General features: G+C 39.3%; 1 protein-coding gene across 1 annotated transcript; it reads left to right on the top strand.

Moving 5' to 3' along the window:
• Positions 1-440: 440 nt before the first annotated feature.
• On the top strand, positions 441-13,586 carry hspb8 (heat shock protein b8). The gene is made up of 3 exons (XM_053324663.1): positions 441-1,143; positions 5,400-5,463; positions 12,128-13,586. Exons 1-3 carry the CDS (start codon positions 717-719, stop codon positions 12,300-12,302), a joined length of 666 nt encoding a protein of 221 aa, XP_053180638.1. The 5' UTR covers positions 441-716; the 3' UTR covers positions 12,303-13,586.
• The last annotated feature ends 12,711 nt before the right edge of the window (positions 13,587-26,297 follow it).

The raw sequence follows: 26,297 nt of genomic DNA, 5'->3' as shown, positions 1-26,297 counted from the left end.
TGTGTCCTTAGCGGTTTTGTTTTATCTGTACGGTGACATCAGTGTGTTTGACCTGAAGCTCTGCGTTATTTTCTATTAAAAAGACAGTGAGTCACCGAGAGGAGGCAGCTCCAACTCTATGACTGACATGTGCACAGCGACTTAATTTGGTAAAAGGAAGGCTGGTCTTCGGTCAGCTGTTGCGCACGCACTACAAAAAATATCCATCATAGCAAGTTATGTAGTCTATATTAAAGCCTTAGCATGCCATCTGACTGTAATAAATAGCTCAAATTGCTGATTTGAATGATAAAAGTTAGATTTATCTCTAGTTTTAAGGACTTTTAAGTGTTTAAGTTTATGTACTACTTTGCAAATTAGTGTCTTTTTGCAGTGTTCATGCTCTCCAGATCCTCCCAGCACTTTCCGGACACTTGCTCTGTTGCCGACTCATCGTCTGGGAAATCACAGCCCAGTATAAAACCCACAGCCAGAAGGAATTAGACCAGTTCCCTTGAAGGCGTTAGAAAGTCACTTCTCTTAAGTGTTTGTTGTTGGATCAGCAGGTGACTGATTGCGTAACGGTGATGCGCTTAATCCGAAAGAGATAAAACGATAGAAGTTTTCCTACACATAGATTCGTGTGGTTCTGTTTGGAAAAAGTCAAAAGGTTTTTAGTTCGGGTTTGTTTTCACGTAAATAGTTGAACTTTTCTCAGGTTTAGACCTCAGCTGGACATGGCAGAGGGAGACTTCTACACGATGGGAAACCGACAGAGGTTTCCCAGGGATCCGTTTGTAGAATCGCCGTTCAGAGACCAGTCTCCATTCAGGGATCAGCTCTCATCTCGGTTTATGGAAGATGAGTTTGGGATACCACCTTTCCCCGATGATCTCGCCATGGACTGGCCGGGCTGGGCTCGGCCGGGCCGGTTAGGCACACGCCTCAGTTCCTCGCCCTTCAGCAGCACTTTACGCACAGGTTTCCCCCAGCGCCAGTCCACGGGAGGGCCCCCGATGTACACCAGCAGGTACGGCGAGCCCTCCTCCCGGAGCTCGCCTACCACCACCGGGGGGGAGCCCTGGAAAGTTTGCGTGAACGTCCACAGCTTCAAACCAGAGGAATTAAGCGTCAAAACGAGAGACGGATTTGTAGAAGTGTCAGGTGAGTTAAGAGGTTGCTTTGATGGGTAAACCTGTGTGGATAAAGGGAAGAAAACCCAATTTTGACTGCTGTTACTGGAGGTCAAAGTGACGCTCTAGACAACTTCCCACTGTGACAACCATCAGTTCAGAATAATAATGAGTTTTATTTATAGAGCACATCTAAAAAACAACACAAGCTGTCCAAAGTGCTTTTAAAGAAAACAAATGAGTAATCATCAAGAAACATTACACTTAAAAGTTGCACAGAAACCACATTGCATATATTGTGCAGAATAGAAGTGCCACTGAGGACATTGAGGTCATGCCCTCAGCATAAACCTAACATAATGTAGGGGTTTAATGATTTACTTTCTGTAATTACTTAAAAAATGATATTTCCTTAAAACAACACTTATTATTTCTCCACTAGAAATAAAGACAAAACAGGTTTGACCAAACATTCATTATTATTAATAATTGACAGAAATCAAATTAAACAGTTATAGAGGCTTGTCTAATGTGGTGGGATTTCACTGAGATAGTTTGGACCTCTGACCTCAATATTTCAGGTATCCTAGTGACAGTGTTTTTATTTGTAGTTCACTGTCATCAGTTAGTCATTTAGACCAAATGTCTAAAACATTCAAGACAAACTGCATCCATGTGCACAAGTAAAATACACTTAAAACCACAAAATAGTTTTTGGTCTACAAAATGTCAGAAAATGATGAAAAATGTTGATTGCTGTTCCCTAAAGACTGAGATGCAACCTTAAATATGTAGATTGTCACTCCGCAACCCAAAGATATGCAGTTTACTATCACAGAAGAAATAAAAACCAGATAATATACACTTTTAAGGCTTTTTTTTTTTACATCCAAAGTGACCCAAAAAGATTAATCAGTTATGAAAATAGTAGGCAATTCATTTTCTGTCAATCAGCTAATCAATTAATTGGCTCTGAATTGAATCTTTGCAGCTCTATTGAAGTATATAATTAAGTGTTTAAAAAACAGGAGTGCAGCCAAATCAAAGCACCGGAGCTGAGCCGTATTTACTGAAACAAAGCATGAACATTTTACTGAGCATCTCTGAGGATTCATATTTCAAATCTGGCCAAGAAAGATCACCTCTTTTACTTTGGCAGCAGATTCGAAGGAGTACAATGAAAGCCTCGGCAGTGTAACATGGTCTCGTCGTTAATTAGTCTTGATATGGAGCGAGCTGGACAGATTTTGGGGACTGGGACTAGCACACTGGCAGGCAGATCCTCAAGCTTAGACACCTGTTTCAGATTCCTGGAGAATCACTCCAGCAGTCACACATGAGCTCGATTTAGATTTAAGGCAAGGCCCGTGACAACAGTCTCTGTTTACAATAAGACAAGCCTCTCGCTGCTATTAAACATGGGAGAGAATGTTCTGGAAATAGGACCACACTTTTACCCAGAAGCCCCATGTAGCTTCTGTCTCTGCTGGTATCACGTTCAAGCTCTGTCACTTATTCTTGTTGAAATCTGCTTCCTCATGTCAGTGCTTCAAAAGACAAGCAAATTCCAGGGATACCCTGCGCTGAAGGGAGCACAGAGGAGAGCAGGCTCCCCAACTCGGGGATTTTTATAAACACATTGTTGGTATGCCAGTTGGGTCATTCAATCAGCGCCATGTTGGGCCGGCCTGCTGCCACAGTGACTCGACCTCGTTCTAAACGTGTGACTGGAGAGTGTGATATAAGCATGTTTGAGGTTAGAAGTGTTCACCGCATGAAGCATCAATTTCCAGATTATCTGAGTCACTGACTGATCAGTTGCTTTTTTTGTATAACGGCTCGTAATGAAAATCCACAGTAAACAGTCATGATGTGATAACTATGACAAAAGAATCCCATAATATACCACTAATCACTCCTTCATTTACTCCGGAAAACATACCAGACCATTTTAAGGGGTAAAAAAAAGCATCTTAAAATGAGCTAAAACCCACGAAAATGACAAATTCTCACCTTAATTAGAATATTGTGGTAATTAAGGTATTAATTAATAAATGAAAAATTTTATTTATTTGAATCCATCCATCTAAAAACCCCATAATAAATATCTTAATTTGATTATTATTAATGGCTAAATTAATGACATTTTAGAGTTGGTTGCTTAGGTTTCAGGCAGCACTTATAGAGGCCTAGTTTTGTACTGAACTGAACTTGGCCTGACTCCGGACGTGGTCCATCTCGGGCAAAACTCAGCGTGGTAAAACTAGTAATGGAAACACAAATTGACATGGTATGGTTTGACACAGCGTGGTGGAAAGTCCCAATAGAAAGACCCTAAAGTTCAAACCAAAGCAAGCAACTGAAGTTACTGATTCTGAAGCAGCAGAGTGACACAATTTTATAATTAAAGTATTTTCTTGGCAAGGACTAATTTGAGCCTTTAGACTCAAAATTAGAGCTGTAAAGATTAATCGAAACATTTGAGGATATGACTTTAGGCTTTGGAAAGTCATCATCAACGTTTATTTTAAATATTTTAAAGACCAAACTAATGGATAAATCAAAAACAGTAATGAAAATAATCTTTAGCTATAGCACTAACCAAAATGAATAAGAGAACATCTGTGTTAAAACTGCAGATGTGGGTTATGAAAGAGCATATGGGCACTTAGGGACTTTATCAAGTTGCATCATAGGAAATGTTGGATCGAGTGTTTTTAGAGCTTAACTGATACCAGACGCTAAACGTCAACATATCTCATCCTCACTGGAGTAACCCTACAAGTGGACAGCTGACCCTACAGTATACTATATATTCAAACAGCAGGTCAAAATCTCCTTAAATGACCACAAGTCTTTGAGCTAAACTGACCACTTCCAATCAGGGAGGCTATTTTAAGGCTGGAAGTTGTGTGAATATGAATGTAAATGTTTCTCTGGGGAATAAAGGGTAAGTCACACAGGTTTAATCCCAAACAACAATTAGTGTGATATACAGTACATAACATTAGAGCTGCAAGGAAAAATAACTCTTTTGATACTGAATGAATCATTTAAGTTTGTTTTTTGCTGCTTTTCTTGATTTTCCATTATGATTAATTGCATATTTTGGCATTTGAAGAGGTCATGTACTGTAAGATATTGTGAAACATTGAAAACATTGCTCAATGTTTTTCTGCTGAACAATAGCTGAATAATTGATTGTTAGTTACACCCCATCCCACTTGAGCATGTTTGCTCATATGCAGTCTTCAGAAGTGTATTCCTTTTATTTCTACCTCTGTTCATGTCTTGAAGCATAGACAGAAGGAGGCACGTATATATCTCCTTCATTTCACAGCAACAAAAGTGTCAAAAAGTGTCATCCTGCATGTGCAAATGTGAACGCCACCACCTTGTCCTTGATATTTGCACAGGGAGAGAAGTTATCCATTATGATAACACACTGACTGCCATCTCTCCTCCCAGAACATATTACACAGGGCAGCAGGAATTTAGTATCTCCGTCATAAGAGAGTTGAAAACAAGGAGAGGCTACTCTCTGTCCAAACCTCCATTATTCATGAAATAATCAGGGGACCACTTTTACTTCTTAAGTCATAGTGAGGTTTACATAATAATCCTGTGACTTCACCAGTGATCGTAGCTCAGTCCTCTGTGGAGTTTAAAATGTTCCAGCCTGGATCTCTGTAGGAGTCCAGTGCTTTCGACAGGCGGAGACGTCACTGGAGGGGGATTGGGTGGCGCATAGTCAAGCTAGAGGGGGTTTGAGGGGTGGGGCAGACCACGCTGCTGGCGACTGCGTTGACATTTAACAGCCCCAGAGCAGCTGCTAGAAGGCCCGAGAGATAGAACGGCCATAAACAGAGCTGGGAAGTGAAGGCCTGTTGCTGTGGAAAGGAGGGTGGGGGGCTTTCCAGACACCCATGTTCAACATGACTGAGAGAATGAAAGAGTGTTTCATCATTTCAACATGTTCATCGCGACCCAACCAACGTCCCAAAACAAAAACACATTTGGAATTGAGCAATGGAAACTGTGCATCAGATGATATCTGTTTTTTTTTATAGTGTCATTATCACCTTATCAATTTCTTTCCATACTGAAGCCCACAGACAGATTTAACGTTTAGAGTTATGTTAGGTATATATGATGAGTGTCCTACTGAACTAGCGATAAGGACATTATGATCCATGACCTTGCTAAACTGTTGCGCAACACTGAGCTTTAACCATCTTTACAGTTATTTAAGGTTACATGGCTCATTTTGTTTTTTTTTCCAAACAGGGAAACATGAAGAGAAGCAGGAAGAAGGAGGAATAGTGACAAAGAATTTCACAAAGAAGATACAGTGAGTAATTTCTCTCTTCCCATCATGTTTTTCTCACTGGGTTTCTGCTCATTATGAATGCAAACAGCTTTCATTTTCATCATATCTATGACGTGTGCCAGATGTTCAAGAGCTAACAACTCATGATTATAAAACATTGATTTTTTTATTAATATTAATAATAGAAAGTGTTTACTGGAGAGTTGTTTGTCCACACATTGCACTTATAGGACTGTGAAGTGGCTTCTCTGAGCCATTAAAAGCGTTAAATTATGTCTAATGGCTGCAGACTAATAGAAATATTACCAGCATTGTGATTTTATGGTGGCAGTGTTAAATTAAACTGACCATTTTACCGTGTAATTAAATTACATATCTAGCATTATAAAGTTAAATCTTATTTGCTTAAGCCAGTGCACACATAATATAAATGGTACAGAGCTGTGGTTGAGGGTGGGGTGCCTAAAAGGGGCCAAGACATGATTACCACGAAAAAGTAATAAGAAACAAAACTCTGCTAGAGTCTGCACACTATAAAAGGCTTCTCAGCCCTTTTCCTGATTACATATTGAATAGTTTTACGATTTCAAACCTCTAAATTCATTCAAATAAAATAGTCTGTTGAGGGGAAAATCATTTTTCGATTAAGCCACTCTCTACAAGCAGATATGGCTTCATACTAACGGGCCAAAAGTAGAAAAAGATTGGTAACCACTGACATAGTGAGCCCAAATTTTCCTGCTGACATTTGTTTTAATGGTTTTAGCCAGACCATGTGTTTTACCATTAAAAGGTTCTTTCATCAGTGTTTCTACAAAGCTGAAACTGTCCATGTTCTAAGTTAAATAGATGATAGTAAAATGTGAGCACACCTTTAGTTTTAACCCACCACGTGTCAGATTTAAGCATTCTGACAATGATGTACCCTAGTTGTTGATCCAGCTTCCTTTCATGATTCCAACAAAGATATAAAGATAAATGAGCTGAAAGCAACATATAGACATCGATGTTGGACTTTGATTGTTAGTCAGAAACTGTTGTGATCTGTCTTTCTGTAAGTATCTTGAATATGTTATAAAATAATGTTTTGTTAGCAGTGACATCCAATGAGATGTTGATGTGGTTAAGCATCATGGGAGCTGTAATCACTTATTCTGGACTTTGTAACTTAATATCTCAAACTTTATAATCTATTAACTATATATTCTTATGTATACTGGCTTTTCTGCGTAATCCTTTTTCTTCTCTCTGCAAATCACTTTGTAACTACTTTTGTTGTAACTATACATCTAAAGTATGCTTACCTAAATACAAAAATGTACAAACACAATTAACAATGTTAAAAATAAAGTGACCCCTCCAGTGGTAGATAGCAATTTACTTTTGACTACAGACAAAAAAGAGTTGACACACTGAGAACTAAAAGTCAATATATCAGAAGCTAGAAGTGGCCCAAGACTGTGTGTCTTAAATCACTTCCTATTTATTACATAGTGCACTATATTTACTGTTTGCTGTTTAATTTGGATGTCTGAGTACTTTGTAAAATTCATTATAAATCCCCACAACCGAATAAAAGAAGTGATGGCATTTTGAAGTATTAGGGCTGCTATTAATGATCAAGTAATCTCTTCATTGATTTTCTTAGTTAAATGGTTGTCTATAAAATGTCAAATAATAGTGAAAATTGCACATTATAATTTCTTACAGCTCAAGTTAATCCAGTCTTCTTTTGTTCAATTAACAGTCCAATATACAAAGATATTCAGTTTGGTATCATATATAACAGAAACTCTTCAAATCATCATTTATACATGCTAGTGCTACATGCTACACATGAATATTTTGATTGTATGCTTAGAATATAACTATAATGATTATTTCATTATGAAAATAGGTCAAATAGATCAATTTTCTGTGGATTCATCGATTTATTGGCTAATCATTGAAGCTCCAGCATCATTGATGTTTATTATCTTGTGAGTGTATAGAAGTCAATACTATGTCAGTCCACATCTCTCACTTAAAATAGTTTTGAACAGCTGTCCCAGAGTCATATCAGCTCTGAGTGGACAAACAACTCTCCAATCAAAACTTGTCAACTCCAAATAGCCGCCACTGATAAAAAACAATCTTTACTAACACTAGAATTTTAAAGTAGGCACTACATGGAGGACTATTGTAAAAAAAAAAAAAAAAAAAAAGTATTGAAGTTTGTAGAGCAGCAGCAGGAGGAGGAGGAGGAGGAGACTTCTCACACTGTAACCCATCCAAACCAAACAGGCCACAGAAGTTTCCACAACCTGCCCAAGCTCTCCGCCTCTGTCTGTTTAATTGGGCAGCGGGAAGACTTCAAACAGCAGCGCTAATCGCTGGTGCGAATCGCCGTCTCGCTGGCGCGTCACCCCAGTTCTGCTAATTTCCTGTTGGCTAATTAGTAAGCAGTTGTGCTAGCCCTGCACTGTTCATATCACAATCCCTTTAATTGGAAAGCTCTCAGATCAGGCCTGTGCTTCTCCACTGAGCAAAACCTAAAGCAAATGCGAAGAATATATACAGAGAGAGGGAGGTGGTGGTGGTGGTGGTGGAGGTGGAGGAGGAGGTGTGGTGGTGGCAGAGGGGGAGATAGGGCACACATATAAATAACTGCCCTCAATACACAAATACACTGGTTATATGAGAGAGACAGTCAGAGAGAGCATGGGGCAGACATGTTATTCCTTTGGATAGTTTGTATGACTCTACTTTTAATTTAAACACTTTTTTAGAATTCTTGTTTTACAGTGTAATAATATCAATTAACTGTATTTGTACTACAGTTCTTAAAAAGGATGATTTAGGATATCGCTGGTGATTGTCTATACTTTTCTAATGGTAAACAAATCTCACGTGCAGAGCCAAACCAACAATGAATGAATCTACTTATAAGTACTGTGAGTGTATCCAAAGTCTTATCTTATCCCTCAGAGTCCTTCAGCTCCACTATTTCTTCAAAAACTATTAAAAACATGTCACCTTCCTTTACAAAGATTATTGTGATCCAAGAGGCAGTCCAAAGAGTAATAACAGCGATCACGTTTTCAGTCTCTGGAGAGTAGTTCTGTGTAAGATAGACACCTTAGTATATTCACTGGAAACGGTTGCATTTATAGAGCTTATCACATTTTGAAGAAGTCATGTACTCTAAGATAGTCAATCACAACCTCATGACTTTATTCTTCATTATGTATGAAGACTGTAATATGCAGCACAACAAACCAGTGAAGCTCTGTCAATGAACTGCATCCCCACACATGTGCAGTGGTGTCTGACATACAAAGAACTACTCTCCAGAGACTGAAAATGTTATTAAGTGTTATTACTCTGTGGAGCCATTTCCAAACAAACTAACCTAACTGTAATCTTCGTGGTGAAGGAACATGTCACCCAGGGCAACTGTGTAGCTCATAGTGATTCATTTTCATCAACAGAGGTCTGCAGCACAGAGGGAGATATATCAGGTTGTGGATGCACACGTAATATTTAATAAGACCATTTCATTGTTAGTCTGACAATGCACATGGAATATGTTGACAATACGAGAAATATGGAAAATGCCAGCCTTAATACTTAAAGATGAATTACCTGCCACATGTGAAAACAAGATGAATGCAGCAAAATGTAAAAACTTAAATTCGTCATGAATATAGCAGCATTTTTGTGGCATTTCTTCATCTTCTTCTTCTGTAAGCTTTGGTTTTTGGACCTCTGGTCAGGCAAAACAAGCAGTTTGAAGGCGTTACTTTGGTATTTAGGAAAATAGTTATTCAATTAATTGAGAATATATTTGGTAGATTAATCTGTTATGAAAATGTACTCAGTGTCAACTATCAAAAGTAAAAGTATTATGGTGCAGCAGAGACAAAGTTTTTTTTTTTTCCTGTTTTCCACACAAGTGTGAAATTTGTCAGTTATTAACCAAATATGTTGTTGTTTAATCAGTTCTGAGAGCAGAGGTCGCTTTGAAACTTAAGGTCATGGGGCCCAGCTGCAACACAGTGACCCGCAACACAGTAACAGTCAACTGTTTAGTGCTGTTTGTGAAAGTCTTCAGTGAGATCAGCATGTTATTTGGTGAATTTCTGCTTGTTCTCCATCTGTTTCCATCCTCATGAGAAACATGATAGTACTCAGTCCATATGTGCCCTGGTCCTGTTGGTAGGAGCGTATGGGTTATATGTTCACACACACACTCTAACCAGTCCAGTCTCACTGTCTTGTCCCTCTCTGTCTCAGCATCTCTGCTGGGGAAAAGTGTATTGGATAACTTTTTGGCAGCTTTTCAAAATCAATGTCTGAGATAAAATGTGCGCTTGCCAGAGGTAAATAAACTCACAGAGCTGCACAGATAAGGTTTCTTGCCAGAGTCCCACGTAATGGGCCGACTGAGTGATTTGACTTTGTCAGGAGGGGCAAGTTTGCTTCACAGCAATTGGCTCCTTGAAGGAATGTGAGGGGGAGAAGGGGGGGAGGGTTAGATATCGAAACATGTGTAGGTACATTAAGTGTGTGTGTGTATGTGTGTGTGTGTGTGTGGGTAGAGCAGAAAAATGATAAAAAAAAATATGTATTAAAGATTAATAGTGGCTTTTGCAAACTTTGAATACTGGCTTTAGTAACACTTCAAGTCCCCAAAGTTTGCACTCATGAGCAGCATATATCCATTTATTAAATCATTTGTTAAACACTATAATGCAGTTATAAGTAGATATATGTATTTTTATGTATTTGTCAACACTGCAGCTATTACTGTTGGCACCCATAACTGAAGGTTGCTGTACGTTTGTTTTCAAGAAATTCTTATTGCTGATACTGTACATTAATAAGCACTTAAAGATGTCCTTATTTATGCTTTTGAATACATATATATATATTATAGTATGGTATAATCCATGTATAAAATGTTAAACATTAAGCAATGTCAGACTGTTGTCAGTCAACTGTTGATGGATTGATAAATCAGTCATAATGTTTTTGAGTGAAATATCTCATGAATTGCTTAAAACTTGACATAGACATTTGTGTTCCTCTCAGGATGAATTTTTCAAGCTTATTCTTTCTGGTTTTTTTATGTCTTAATTTGAAGGACAGTGTAGGGTGACTGGAAACAGGGATATGGAGAAGTGAATTCATTTAAACAACTTTTGTCTTCCTTGAGCCATCATCTGGTCATTTTTTTAACTTGACCAAATTTGTAATCTGTATTTCTGTTATTGTAACACCTTTCTTTTTAATTTTTGTAAACACCTTTCCACCACCTACAGCTCCTAGGTCAGTCTGCTGTCCTCTCACTATGTTTATGCACACCTTTATTTTTTGGGGAGAGTTTTTCTTTGTTTGTGATCTTGTGCTATGTCTGATACTTTTTTTATTAGAATTGACCTGTAAAGCCCCATGAGATATTGTACTGTATGTGGTATTTGGTTACACAAATAGGATTGACGTACTCTTGCTATACTCGACCCCAATGTCTGTCTGCTTCTGTGAGGTGAGGTCCTTTTCTTTCTATCGTCACTATGTCCTGTCTGACATGTATTTCTCAGTGAAGTGGGAAACCAAGTGAAGAGTCTTTTCTAATTAAATGGAGGGCAGACCTGCAGTCTCCTCTTTACAACACAGCCTGATGTTTATAGTAACTCCCAAAGACATTTGGCTGCTCACTCAGAAAACCTACAATACCCATATTTGGCCACGCTGTCTGACAAAGAACTTGCCTGGATTTGTGTGTTGAGCTTTAGCACCACTACAGTAGATTTCGGAGGGCTTCTTTTAGGTGATATGCACATTATTTTAAAGAGCTGGAACTAAATACTAATCAGCTTTACAATTTAAGATGATTAGATATCATTGTTCCTAAAGTCTATAAAATAAAATAAAGCCGTCACATGCTGCAGCTCTGTCTGATCTTCCTGCATGTTTTTGGAAGCCAATTATTCTGCAAAAATTGAAGCAAACGGGACAAAAAAAAAAAAAAGCCTGACACAAATTAGCAGTTGCCTATATGACAGATGAGAGCAGCAGATTAGGGATGCTTACATCAATGGAAATTTGCAGGTGTTAAACTTCTGCAAGCAGACACTTGTTTTAATTGGAATCAGGCTTCATTTTTTGCAAACCTCACACCTGGATCGATTGTGTTTTCTCTCCCATCCTTTTTTGTCACAGAGCAAGAGGATTTTTTAAATGGAAACTCGTCACGGCTTTCACTTCATCTCCTTGGTGTGAGATAGTTTTTGTGAGTGCTAGTTGAGGAGGACAGGGTGAATGTTTTTAACACAAAATCCTGAGCCAAGTCTTTTTTTTTCTCTCCCATAGACATACAGCACTAAAATCATCTGCCTGGATGCTTTTTATGGCTATTGCTAAAGTGTCAATAAAATAATCTAGCATTTTACAATGTTAGTAGAGCAGCTCTTACTGTATAGCAGGAAATGTCACAGAGTTTTGCATGACCTAACCACTGTTTCTCTAGGCTGTTTCTCCTCACCGCTCTCCTCATTTTTGTTACTCCCACTCAGGTTTTTTAAACATGTCGAAAACACACAGCAGCTCTTCCAAGTAAACCTGTGCTTCTCTTACATCTAAACTTGTATCCTTGCCTAAAAACCATCTAAATCACATCTTCTCTTTTCTTCTGTTTCATCAGGATCCCGATAGACGTGGACCCTCTGACAGTCTTCGCCTCCCTGTCCCCTGAGGGCGTCCTCATCATCGAAGCTCGGCAGACGCCTCCATATTACCTCTTCAGCAACGAAGGCTCGCAGGGAGGCAGCATTCAAGAGGCAGAAGTCCCCAAGCCCCAGGAGGCCACCATGGTCTAAACCCCCCCACCTTCCCAGCAACATAACAGTTCAAACAGCACAAATGATTTGAAGTTTGATATGAAATTTGTGGCCTTCAGCTTCATGTCGTTAAACACCTAGAATTAAAATGTGTAAAATATGGTAGGGAGACATTCTTTGACATCCATATTAAAGCTGCACCAGGCAATATATTTTTTACACTTTTTACAAGCTGCAATAGTTTGTCTAAGTGAAGTTCTTCTTCTCTTTCATTTTAACCTGAGACACAAATGACAAATGTCCAGAGGAAGCATGAGTCTTTAATGATTGCATCAACATCTATACATCCTTTTGTGGAGCATCCATAACTTGTTTATACACAGTTAATTACATTTACATTAGTATCACATATGTGTAATAATATATAATACATCCTTACAGAGTGTTATGTAATGTGTTAATAATGAAGACATATCAATATATAAGATTGCAATCAGTGTATGTTATATCATGATACCAAGCATTTTAATTGTCCTTAAATCTGCATATAACTACATTATAGTGTGTTAAAATGTTTAATAGATAATTTATTGATTGATTATTTGCCACTATTTAAATACGAAAGTCATTAAAGTGTTACACAAACAGCTCATGGAGCCCTCAGTGTGTGAACTGTTAAGTGCAGCTTTAACATTACATGTGGATATGGATATATCCTGAGGTTATTCTAGAGATGTTGGGCCACTAATGCATTATAAGTCATACGCATTTTCAACCAACCAGTAACTTAAAATGACACCATATGCAAACTTCTCAAGACTCACATTTATGTTTGTATTTATATTAACATCTAATTTTGTGGTACAGTTGCATAAAATCTATTGTATATGATTTCTTTGGGTAAAAAAGGAAGTGATTTAGCAATTTTGACAAATGTGCCTTTATTTACTTGAGTGTCTTCCTTCAGTTTGACTGTTATCTTTCAAGTTAATGAATGTCACTTAAACTGACAAGAAACGCAAGTAAGTCACCTCCTGTGGCTTCACTAGGAGGTGAATTGTGTGCATTAATACTGTATTCTACCAAAGTGTATTGTAAATATACTTTAATATGTGACAATTCATTCATAAACATTAATCTAAAGTGTTCCAGGTTTTGCAATATGGTTTGCATTTTCTTTTCTATTTGAGCATTCAGGAAGATGGCTGCATGATTTTGGTACGGACAGACTGACATTTTGCCAAAGACGTTTGTTTCCTGCCTTCTTTTCTGTTGATGTCTTTGTATTCGCTGATGCAATAAAAATGTCCAGCCAATCTCCCAGTGTGTCTTAACATCTGTGTCTTTTATTGAAAACCATGCCACTCACCAGCCTGGTTCCATGGACCCAGGGAGCCTGTGGTGTTATTGTTGGGTAACAGAAGGAACTGGGCAGCAGATTTGCAAAGGGCTTAGTGCTGGGTGAGATTGGCACTGCTGTGTGTTGCAGAATAGGCCGAACTCATGGTAGCAGCAATGCCAGAGCTTTTGAATGTGAGTACAAAAATTGGGGCAGTTCCATTGCATGTTGTGTGATGAAAAATAATATAATCTTCTCTGTGTATTGGAATCAAGAGGGATAATCACTTTGAATTTTTAAAGTTTTCAAACTGGAGTCACACTGTGGAAACAACAAAAGGCCTCCACAGTTTTGGCTTTGAAAAAGCGTCACTTTCTGTGATGTGCCAGCTCACATAAACTGTTGTATTTATTGGTATTAGATGATATGTGTGGACTTGCGCTGCCATGGCAACAGCATAATTGGAACCATGCCAGTTTCTCCTTGAGCAAGTTACTCATGTAGAAGTGACTAATGCACAGCTGTGCAAACGTATAGTATCTGATTAATGTCAAAACCTCTTAGCTGAAACAGCATGATAATTAATCACTTTAAATTTTGCACACGTATTTTAGGAGGTAGCTGTGAGTATGATGCTCATAAATGTGATTGCATATTCATAAACAGTTGCAGATTCAGACAAAGACAACACTATTCAGGTTAAGATTGAGAGGATGTAAAAACATCAGGACATGAGGAATAACACCAAAACAATATTTAACATTTTCACATGCTTTTGCTTTATTGGAGCTCCAAACAGAGCATGGTTTTATAGTTATTACATATGTATCCACTAAAATGCATTAGAACTGGTGCAAGGCAAGCATATGCAAGCTGATGCTATGCGGTGTGAGCAACATTTTGTTGATATTTGTGTTTCCGTCTACTTGGTGGATAGTTGTTCAGGAGCCTGCAGCACCTGGCTTGGGACCTCGCTCATTGGACTTGTGCCCAGGTCTGGCTCCTCAGGCTGGGGGATCTCTTCAGCAACCTCCCCTGAGCTTGCCATTACCTGGATCTCTCCAACCACGGCTGGTTCTTCATGCTCCGGCTGTTGGGACGTGCCTGTGTCTGGGCTTTCTTGGCTTTCCAGGGCTTCATGGGGCTTAGAAGAATCGAGAAGACTCTCTGTGGCTTCGCCATCTGCAGGCACTGAGGGGTGGGACTCACCAGCTGGCTTTTCTTGGGTCTCCTCCTCCTGTTCCCTCCTCTCTTCATGCTCTTCATGCTGCTGAAGTTCAGCTGTGGAGCTGCCAGGGTGGGCTTCATCACTATGGACTTCTAGTGGAGACTCTTCCCCATGAACCTCTGCAGGCAGAAGCTCTGGGTTTGGATCAGGGGTGACTTCTTCCTGCTCTTCAGTAACCTCCATCTCCACCTGCATTTGTGGATAAATATGTAGAAAATGTCAGCAGTGAGATTTCGTTAGTTATGATTAAAGGTCAGCTGGTTCAGCTTCCACACCCCACCTCAATACTGTATTGCTACGCCAGGCCCTTTCAGTGGAAATGGAAACACAAGAGAAATAATGAATTCTAAGCAGTGTGGGGACATTGTTCAGAGCTTTTCTTGAAAATACCTCAGTTGTGATCACCTTTATAGGTATGATGATAGCAGCAGGAACAGAGGTTTCAGGAACTGGAGCTTCTACAGTCAGGATACCATCCACAGAAAATGTGGATACAATTTTGGTAGCATCAATCTCGGCTGGGAGCCTGGAAAAGACACAGCCGTGTTGAGAATATCACTCCATGTAATGTGCCAATGCTGCAAAACCTGAAACTCATGTACATAATATCTCATTTTGCAGCCCAGTAAGCGTTTTAGAGATTCGATACAATCAAAAACACACCCACAGTGATACATTCTTGACTGCTGAATGATATTTAGTTTAGCTTAAACTGTGGATATTTCATTGTCTGCAGGTTAATGCCAGTGTTTACTTTACATACCTGTATTTCCGTGTAAAACATCTGGCAATAAATCCATGCTCATCTGGCCTCTCCTCGTGTTTCCCTGGGGATGGATTACCGTTTATGGGGAAGAATGTGAGGACACACAGTGGAATCAGGCAACACAGAGAAACCACTCAACACAGAAATTAATTTCTGCCACAGAGCTGTGATTTTAATTTCCCCAAGCACATTATTTAAGCAGCGCTCTAATTTTGTTACATTCAGCTTCCTTCCCATCAGTGTTTAGTTTTAAGGGTTTTATTCAGTGGACTGTGAGAGAACTCTATTTAGATAACTCAGAGATAATAATATTAGATAGATTAGATTATTAATACTTTATCAAGAGTAGAAACTATCCTGTGTGTAAAAGTAATTACTTTAACTTTTGGAGCTGTTTAATTAACAGAGATGTATGCAAATGTTCTGTACCTCCAACCTCCAGGAATCCATCTTTAACGCTGAGCAAAATCTCTGAGGGGGAGAAGTGAGCCACATCCAGACTGACCCTCCACTTGTACTCTTCCTTACTAATCTCCTGGCTGGCATGAGGCATCGACCCAGAGATGTAGGGCACAAACAGGGGAGTGGGTATGTACCCTGGCCAGGAGCAGACTGCCAGACTCCTCTGGAGCCGATCCATATCCATCCACCGAGCGTCCCCTGGCTCCATGAAAGGCGGCAGGCCAACATCCTGATTGAAAAGCCGGCTGGACTGCCACCATTTTCTCAGGGGGTACCAGGGGGCACCCCTGCTGTACTCCCCACATGACGGCTCTGTTTTGGCCTGTTCGCTCATGTTTCCAGAAATAAATTTACACAGATAAAAAGAATTAAAAGTCGCAGCCCTCTTTTGATGACAGTCAGCGAGCAACTTTTGGACTCTCGAGGTCGACTCAGTGAAATTTCAGCAATTAAAATGTAACGAGTGAGGGAATGATAAAAGAAAGATAGCCCAAAGCTAACTGTGGTGAGACAGAGAAATCTCTGAGGGGCTTTATATAGTGATCCTGTCTGTTTTAGCACTTATTAGGCACTCATGCCGATCCCATGAGAAGGGTGTGTAGGCATGGGGTGATGGGTGTGGAGAGAGAGGGCTGTTACCTCTCGCTGGCCTGAAGAAGGCAGCAGACTAATTAGTCATATTTATAACTTTTAAGGGCGTGATGGCAAATAGCAAGCAATTGGCTAAGGTTGGTTTGTGTTTGAACTGTTGCATCTGTTGCCTGAAGACTGTTCTTCTCACATCCCAGTGAACTCTATTCTGTCAGCAGTGACTGGCCTCCTCAGTCTTGTCATGAGCCAGTGATACTCTCTTCTCCCTGTTTCACCCCTCAAAGGACACAGAGTGGCAATGGTTTGTTTGGAGCATGAAATACCTCTGCTAGAGGCTGAGAAGGACTCAAAATGTTCTTTTTTCTGTTATCTGAAACGTTTCAGTGGCATGTGTGTGTATTGAGTGTACAAAGCTCCTTTCCACTACATTTTTCTTTTGCTCTGCAGTTTCAACAGGATTATTATTGTTCCCTCTTTTATCAAGTGTGACAGACTTGTCAGTGTTTCATTTTTAGAGCCGTGTGCCCTGAGATCTTGGCATACTGTCCATTGGAGCACAAAACAGATTGAGCAGATGTTTCTGACACTTTGCACGATGCCTCACCCACAAATTCTGTCTGTAGGATACACTGTGAGAGGTTAAATGTGGATTCTTTGCTGCTGCTGGAGTCGCCAGAAAAATTGGTTCCTCTGTTACAAGCATCACCAGCAACCTCCATCCTGTTCACATTGAGGGCACACATACTCACAGTGCGGTAAATATGTAATTTTGCAAAGTTGTGAAATGAAGATGATAATTGGAGGAATATCATTTTAATGTCTGAGTGTCAACCTGATAACATTTTTGATTATCTTTTGCTTACAGTTTATCTAAGACCAATTGTGGTCAAAAATATTTTTATAATACATCATGATATATTTTGCTACAGTGACAGCTTGGACAATGCCTACAGTAAAATACATCTGAGATGAAAATGTAAAGAATATTCAAAGTGAAACTAATTCCCTTAAAAGAAAATAAATATAAACTACTATAAATCACATGTTTGCCCTTCTTTTCAGGTTATTTAATTTTCTCTCATGTCAGTCAGACTTAAAAATATGAACCTATCCTTTAAAGGACCAGTGTGTAGTATTTAGTGGTTTCTAGTGTTGATGTTGCAGCCAACTGAATACCCCTCCCCTCAACCCCTCCCTTCTAAGGCTTGATGTTTGGTTGTCTGTTCTGGGTTACTGTAGAAACAAGGCGGTGCAACATGACTGGCTCTGTGGAAGAGGACAACATATATATTACTAAAGTAGGATAGGGCTCCACCGTCTTGCAACCAATCTATCCCAGTGGTCACTCAAGGTATTGCAGCAAAAAATCCCCTTGCAGCCTAAAAAGCAGTATGTAAAACTGCCACAGGTCACTTTAATTTTGACTCTGTCTTTGAAAACCACTCTCTTTTTGAAACATTCCTCGAGTTGAGAAAATTTATTTTAAAATCTGTGACAATCTGTGTCATCCCAATATAAAGTCTATAGGTCCAGCAGGAACTTGTGGGTGGGGCAAGCAGCGGAAAACACAGTTGCACCTATTGATTGGGCTGCACAACGCAGAAGAAAACCGGAAGCTAGAAACCAGCTTACATCATTGGTATCCACACACATAGATGACTATACACAGTAACCTACACTATAGAAACTACAAACAAACAAACAAACAAACAAACACAAACAAAAACAAAAAAAAAACAATGATACATTTAACTTTAACTTTCACTTTGCTTGTGGCTGTGGCTCTTTTCACTGTTACCAAGGGAACCAGACATAGCAGGGCTTTAACGCTACTCTGTAAAAATGTTTTCACATCTTTAACTTTGTTTATTCACATGTTAGCTGTTAGACTGTTCCTGTGCAACTTACACTGATTTTTAACTCACAGATTTACCATGATTAATCGAAATTCCATGTTGAATTCGGGTAGTTTGGACATAGTCAAATGTTTCTTGGTTTGTGACCAGAAACTTTCAAGGCAGGAGATGTAGCTGAGCAGGCAGAGCAATTTGGAAATTCCCTGGAGACTGTGCAAAGTGCCCAGACTGCCCTCTCACATCTGGAGATCAAACCGGTGATCTTATGAGACAACATGTGGGAAATGCCTTTCAGTTATTAGCCTGCATATATTTCATGCAGGCTATTTTCATGATTTCATGATCAAATTCAATAGAGCTTGTTTGTTTGTTGTGCATAAAGGAGAATGCTAGATTTTATAATATATTCTCTCAGATGAATTTCCACACCTCCTGTAAACATATCATCACCAAATTCATTTTTGATGTCTTGATTCAAAGATCACTGGCAGTTTATTAATCTCACTCAAAATAAAATATGCTTCATTTAAAGAAACCCAAACTCTATCTCTCTATCGCACCGTCTGCTATCTTTTTCCCCTCAATTTCTGATTCATCCCATCCCATCTGGCAGCTGGTAAAGATCAGAAGGTCTTCATGGTCCCTCCTGCATCTCCTTCCTTGAACTACTAATGCCCCTCTCAAGTGATATGTTCATATCTTTCTGTGTTTGTGTATGTGATCCCTTTCATTTTATGGCACGATTTCTATCTCTCATTCATCCCTCACCCCAGCCCCCCCTCCGGGAAACGCAGAGCACTCCCATCCAACACCAGTCGTTTCATCTACTTTTAATGGACACTGATCCTTCTCCACGCTCAAGTACATCAAGTGTGTTGCAAATGAAATTTGCTAGCCCAGATGAAAACGCATTTCAGACTCGCAAAGGATGGGAAACACACCCATGACCCAGTTTGCTTTAACTGGCCTCTGTGTGATTCCAGTTGGAGAGGATCTCAGAGATAGTTTTCAAGGCCCTGTGGGCTCTGCAGAGTCAGTTTTCCTAATTTGTAACAGAGATGCATTGTCTGATCCCCTGAAGCCCGCTCCCAATAAAAAATGCATTTGAAGTAAGACATTGCCATTTGTAAGATGATTACAGTCACCTATGCTTGTGGGAGGGCTAGGAAAAGGCAGTCACAGCGAATCATGAGGCTTCAAACAGCCCGCCATGGATCCACGGGATATTAGCAGCATATGCATCAAGGGGGATGAAGTGTCAGATGGCTGGTTTGTTCCTGTGGACACTGCATTCATCATAGTTATTGTGAGGCCGGCTCAGTGGCTGAGACAAGCCGTCTGGCCGGCAAATAGGAAGACGTAGTCTGTATCAAAACTGACATATCAGAATGAAGTGGCTTATCTATGGAAATATATTTTTGGAATGCTGTTTTGCAAGACTTTGCAGCCAGCAATGAGTCAGAAATAATATGGAGCGAAGCTTGAACTTCAATCTAACATAAAATGATGCGATTGCTTGAAGAAATTCATTCGCTGAATTGGTTTAGCCATGCCTGTTGCCAATCCATTGTCTCGATGACTACAGTGAACAAGAATAGATCTGTATACACTATAAATCACCAAGGACGGAAAACAAGGCAATCTCATCTTCTGCAGTTTCCTGTTCAGTGTTATTTCATTTACAATGCTTTTGATTCAGCTCTCTGCGGTGCTGTTAAGACAAATGCAATGTTAACAACATTGTTTGGTCTGTGTGTGTGTGTATGTGTTACTCCTGGGTTTTATACATATACAATACAATACACAGCTTAAGAACCACCTCATAGAACATTTCTAAAAGAACCAGTTTTCCAATCCATGTATGCATTCATGTGCACACACAGTATTCATATGCTGAGGTCTCTATTCTCTATGTCCACTGAAGTAGCAGAGAAGCAACAACAGTGTCCCGGTTTGACTCGAAAGGGATTTGCAGCAAATGAGCTCATCCATCAGCAGAAGCATGTGGGGACAAGGGGATGATGAGGAAAGGAGGGTGAGGAGGAAGATGAAGAGAGACTGCAGGGCGGAGCAGGGGTTGAGTAGAGGCGAGACTTCTCAGAGGGAAGCCTCACAGTGAAAAATGATGGCCATGACATTTGCCCGCTTGCCAGCACCTTCTCTTGTCCTTTGGATGTTGCAACTTGCTAAACTTGGTCTTTGTCCAGTTCATCAGTAAATCTAACAAAGCCATGACATTTAGGGGAGTAGTATTTTTAATCATATTAACCATCAACGATACAGCATTTACTCTCTGGAACTCAGTGTTCTTTTTCTAAAAGTTTTCCTCAGCTTTGAAGTTTGAGTAATCAATTTATTCCACACTGACAGTATTGCAGATATATTCTGTATTGGCCTGTTCCACTTCATTAAGTCTGAATGATGTTTACATTGAGTGAAATATTCAAACCCAGAGCCCCATGCTCCCCGTGTTGAGTGGTGTATGCTTACACCACTCAATGAAATGGAAATATTGATGTTTTTTCAGTCCGACATATTTTGTAACTTTGCTATAATTTAAAATGTAAATCTGTGAGTCCGAATAAAGTTTGGCTGCACAGCATGGCTGACCTGCTATAGCTTCAGCGTGGTACTATATGATAAGTTAATTTCATATGTCATTTGAACCAGTAATCAAAGCTGCAAATGTAATGACTAAGCAAAAATAAATGTTTCTGGAACTGAAAAGTGAATCAGTGGAGGCCCGAACAAAATGAAGCAGACACAAGACATATTGCAATCAATATCTTTGGCTTGCTTTTAAGTCATTGATCCTTGGTCAGAGTTTGAGTGGTGGCTCAATTAAAAGTTGTGACAGTTATTGTGAGGGAAGAAACACCCCCTTAGGTAGACATTGTAATTTTAAAGTCGAAACAGCGTTCTTGGTCACGGTCCAGTAAATCCTTGTTACATGCTAAGACAGAAACTACACTCTTTAAAAAGCCAACTTTGATTTTTAGAAAGATTTGTATTTTTTCATTTCATTTTGAATTTGTCTTTTTGTTTCTAATCATTTTGGATCATGTTGTCAATAATTGTTCCTTTGGTTACTGTGTATTGTTGATCTATAACTAATAGAATAAAATGAAAAGTGGAATAAAAATTCCTCATGAATATCCAATCCCAACTTTGCCCCCTCTCTAATGATCTATTAATTGGCGTCTACAGATGACCCACCAAAGATAGGTGAGCAATTTATTAACATCCACCCTCCAGATTCCACAGGAGGAAGTAAGGTGTGACAGTTAATCACTGGGTCCACATTTATACTCCTCTCACACTGTTATCTAATTTATATTGTAGAAAAAACATTAGTTTATCTTACATAAGGAGTTTTCTTTTTACTTATTGCAGTTAATTATGTAGAGATTAATTGCCTGATTATCTGTCATTTCCATAAGCAATCTCATATTAGAGATGCAATTTTTACCCTTGGCCTGCTGCCCGATTTCCCTCTGCAGAGGTCACATGGGGATGCGGCAGAGTTTTTCGTGGGAGTGGAAGTGCTCTGAGCTCCAAAGTAACTTAAAAGAGGAAATGATAATGCTTGTCCTTCTGTTTTATGTCCTAATCTTTGTTTGTTGTACCCAGATTGCAAAAGAGTAGATATGGTGTCACTGAGGAAGCATCTGGGCCATGTCATATGAGAGTTGTATCTGTGGATGTTTAGCAAATATATAAAAAAAGAATCTCTCCTGTTTTCTTTTGTGCAGGAAACAATGTTTATATGCAGTGTCTAGCTGATTTTTCAACCGTACTGATGTGGACTGCAGTAAGTAAGCAAAACTTTATTTATAAAACACATTTCATTCCAAGTGGAAGCACAATGTGCTTCACAGAGCGTGAGCTGCTACAGAGGTTGCAACCACAAAAACTACCATATGTATGCCATTAAACCAAAAAACATTAAAAAGTTAAAATTCAGCAGTGATGACCCTGTTAGTATATCAATATGTCCAGCCCAGTTTTTAGTTAAAAGTACTATGTCCAACTTATGATCTGTAATTAGGTCACTAACCAGCACAAGCTTTCCTGTTAAAGATCTCACCGTTTTAAAGTGCTGACTGCAGTAGCACCTTTTTGTGGAAAAAGTCATGTTTAACAATGACATAGCCTGTGAAAAAAATGGAAAACAGCAACAGTTTGCTCACTGCAGGTGTGCTCAGCTTTAAGTGTCCTGCAGGCAGTGGAGCTCTGGCACTGAAAAAGCTGTGGCATTTGGTCAAGTGTGTGTGGTGTGAGTGTGTGTGCAACCCCCTAAGACAACATCCTCTGGGGGCAGCCAAGGGTACTTCCAACCGGCTGACATTTCTGACAGCCTCTGATAGAGCCCAGAGTGCTGAATTATTCATACAGGTGTTATGGGGAAAGGTTGCCATTTTCACAGAAGAAACTAACCCCCGAGTGAATTGTGGCTGTTTATCCCTGCAAGCGAATACAGTAGTAATGATTTAGGTCTGTGATGGCTTTTTGGCCAAATGGCAGCCATTCTCTGTCAGCTCAAATGTTGAAAGCTGCTTCACTGGCCAGAGCAAACCTCTTCAACTTAATCATCCTAATATTGTGTTTCTACTTGTGTTTCATTTGACATGTAGAGGTCAGTTTTCAGCAATCCCATATGTCATAAGGAAAATATTAATAAAAGGCAACCATCTGATTACTTTTATCTGTACTCACAACATTACAGCAAATTCAAAAGTGAATTTACCCAAATCACAAAAAGGGTTAGGGTCAGGGTTAGGGTTAAAACATGTTTTGTCACTTATTTACTGATAGTTTTAGATATATTTGTCTAGGTTTTGAGATATTTGTATCTTTAAATTTCTGTCTTCCCCCCAAAACTTTTTTAATTTCTAGTGTCAGTGGCAGACAAAACATTATATCTGAAAAAGTGAACAACAGCAGCTTGTCTTTCAAGAAATGTTGCCATTACTCCCAATCATCTACAGACCACAGTTTTCATAAAAGGAGGAGTAAGAATTACAGTTATTTGCTGTCTTGCTGAGAGTGAGCCGAGAAGATCGATACAACTCCGAAGAAAGGAGGTGATTAGCCTAGCATAGCATTACAACTGAGAGAAGCTGAAAAATACAGTAGTTACAGCAAATAACTCCCTGAAACCACAACTTGTCAATTTTCTGTTTGTGTTTGAAATAAACAAGCTACAACACAACAAGCTTTAGAGGTGCTGGTTGGTGTCTGTTTGAAATCTGAGGAGAGCCACGCAAGCTATCCCTCCCTGCTTCCAGTCTTTATGCTAAGCTAGGCTAATTATCGCTTGGCTTCAGGTCCATACTTGATGTTTAAGGATGGTGCATCTTCTTATCTATCTCAAAAATACTACAGTCAACAGTTACTAGGAAACTATCATAGTTGTATTTTATTAACTGGCTAAGAACAAAGCTTCAAAAACATGAATTTTTCTTCCTTTTATAAATGGTACATGGTACAACATTTTTTTTTGTCCTGTATTATCACACCACAATTCAATAAATCCAATAAATAGCTTTAGGTTTCTCCAGGTTCTATATACAGACCAATTTTCACTTGCCAAATTCTTTAAAAATAGACAGTATGGAAGATTATTAGTGTCATATGAAAAAGAATCATTGGAGTTATTTCATTAATATTGAAATTTCAGAACTATGGGCTAATATTATTATTTAATGTCAAATATTGTATTCCAAATGCCCATAATCCTCTTCTGTTGGACAGGGATTTTTCACATGAATTAGGTAGTAATGAAAACACAGACACAGCTGTGTTGACATTATTGTTTATCTCCTATTTAAAGATGTGGTGTAAATTAGGACACCAATTTGAAGATGTTGACATGAATGCAATTGGCTTTTGCTCTGCAGCTGTCATTCTATTTACATCATGTACTGTATATACAAAATATCAGCTTTCTTTGCATCTTGGGGTTAGCAATCAATTTATGTTCCAGTACACATGCAATTATCTGGTGTGCAGTTTCAACAAGAGTCCAGTTCGACTTTGTATTTTCCTACTGCCCAGTTGTGTCTGAGCAGACTACAAAGCCAAATCATGGTGTTTTGGCTCTTACCCTTGCCTGCCATACTCTGTCATTTATGACTGCACCAGCTTGTGTTGTCGCAGGCTGCCATTTGTCGGAGGCGATGTTGATATGAAACACCCCACGCTATTTTGTCAACACTAGACGAGTCCTGTTTCTCATCATGTCATAGCTGACAGATGATACTTTCAAGTTTCATTCTTGTGCTAGATTCATAATTGGGATTTAATTATGAGATGTGCCCGAGCTTGTTTACGTCACGTTGCAATGGCTTGTGCATCATACCCCGCAAAAAATCACGATGCTGTTTGTTTTTATCGTAATTTTGTGCATGAAAAATTCATGCTTAGGAATTTATAATGAAATGATGACTTGAAGCGATAAGTAGATTCAGAATAGAGCCGCAGCATCTTATTTGTTCTAATCACTGTAAAGGTTCCTCACCTACCTCGAACCCTATCTCTATTGTTGCCTGGCAACAACCTGCCACCCAAGGGCTCCCATGATCTAATCTGTTAAAATGGTCCCCTTCAACCGACACCACCCACCCCACCTTTTCACAAATGTCTAAATATTTTTACATTGCAATCAATTTTTAACCACCTATCAAGTCCTCCTTCCAAGCATTGTCATCTTTAATGAGCTTTTTATGCCACCCTTTGATTTGTGGTCATGGTTTACTCTCACAAAGAAGAATAACTTGTTATTGACTGGAAGGACAGATGGTGGTCGATGAGAAAAGGCGTAATGGGGTTTCACTTCAGAGCGTCTTGGCTTTCAAACACAAATGTTTCATTGTGTGTTTACGTATTGATTATACATTGCTTGTTCTTGTTGCCTTTTATTTTCTTTTCAAACCAAATACTGCAGCCTGTCATTGACTCAGCAGCGTTCTTCTGTCTGTTTTTCTCTCTCGCTTTTCCCTCCTTTCCCTACAGCATATTATTGTTCAGCTTTCAAATTACACTCAGGCACAACCAGTGTGCTGTTGTCTCAAACATTTGTGCATGTGGTGCATCAAGCACAAGTAGAAAGACACCCACTTGCCTGCCAGTTAGAAGATATTAACCAATTTATAGAAAAACATTTGCTGAACCAAAGTGAAAGAGTCACTTTAGCACAAAGAGCTAACAAAATTAGTCACGTCTGAGGCAAGGTCACTGAGCCACCTCCCACACTCTTGGCAGCCGGGAGCTACTCCTGGGAAAAACTTTTTGCACATTTGATGCTACGAGTCATTAGCGATGCTGATAGAAACACACTTTAATTAAGACTGCTGCATCTTGGACTTAGATGTCACATCTGAAGATTAATAAGTAATATCAGGGGTGTGGTGGTATGCAAATAGAACAGACATGCCTCACAGCAAAACTGGTGCATTCGGTGTATCACTGAATGGAGCCAAATTAGCATGCTGGAACACAAGTGCTCGGTGCCCCCCTCCTAGGCTGAGGTGCTTGGCTCCACTTGTGGGCGAAATATTACCAGCCAGCTGCTCGCTAGATAAGAACTGGAACAGCAGAGGGTTGGAACATTTATTCAAAATGTATTTATTAGGATAAAACCCTTGAGATTTGCCATCAGGTTTTCAGGGGGCTCCCCAACATATATCACAATCACTACATAACAATAGAGGAGTGGAAAAGAATAAATTAAAAAATAGGAATGCAATTATCAATATGGTAACATACAGACAATAGACAAAAACAAAACAAA

Source organism: Scomber japonicus, chromosome 9 (assembly GCF_027409825.1).
Source record: "Scomber japonicus isolate fScoJap1 chromosome 9, fScoJap1.pri, whole genome shotgun sequence".
In the NCBI taxonomy this organism is placed as follows: domain Eukaryota; kingdom Metazoa; phylum Chordata; class Actinopteri; order Scombriformes; family Scombridae; genus Scomber; species Scomber japonicus.
Note: the sequence above shows the minus strand (reverse complement) of the source record. Positions and strands in the feature narration are given on the sequence as shown.

Excerpts from the sequence above, each read along its gene's own strand:
- hspb8 (XM_053324663.1), top strand. The coding sequence starts at position 717 with ATGGCAGAGGGAGACTTCTACACGATGGGAAACCGACAGAGGTTTCCC. Across the intron at positions 1,144-5,399 it reads CGGATTTGTAGAAGTGTCAG|GGAAACATGAAGAGAAGCAG; the intron begins GTGAGTTAAGAG and ends TTTTCCAAACAG. Across the intron at positions 5,464-12,127 it reads AATTTCACAAAGAAGATACA|GATCCCGATAGACGTGGACC; the intron begins GTGAGTAATTTC and ends CTGTTTCATCAG.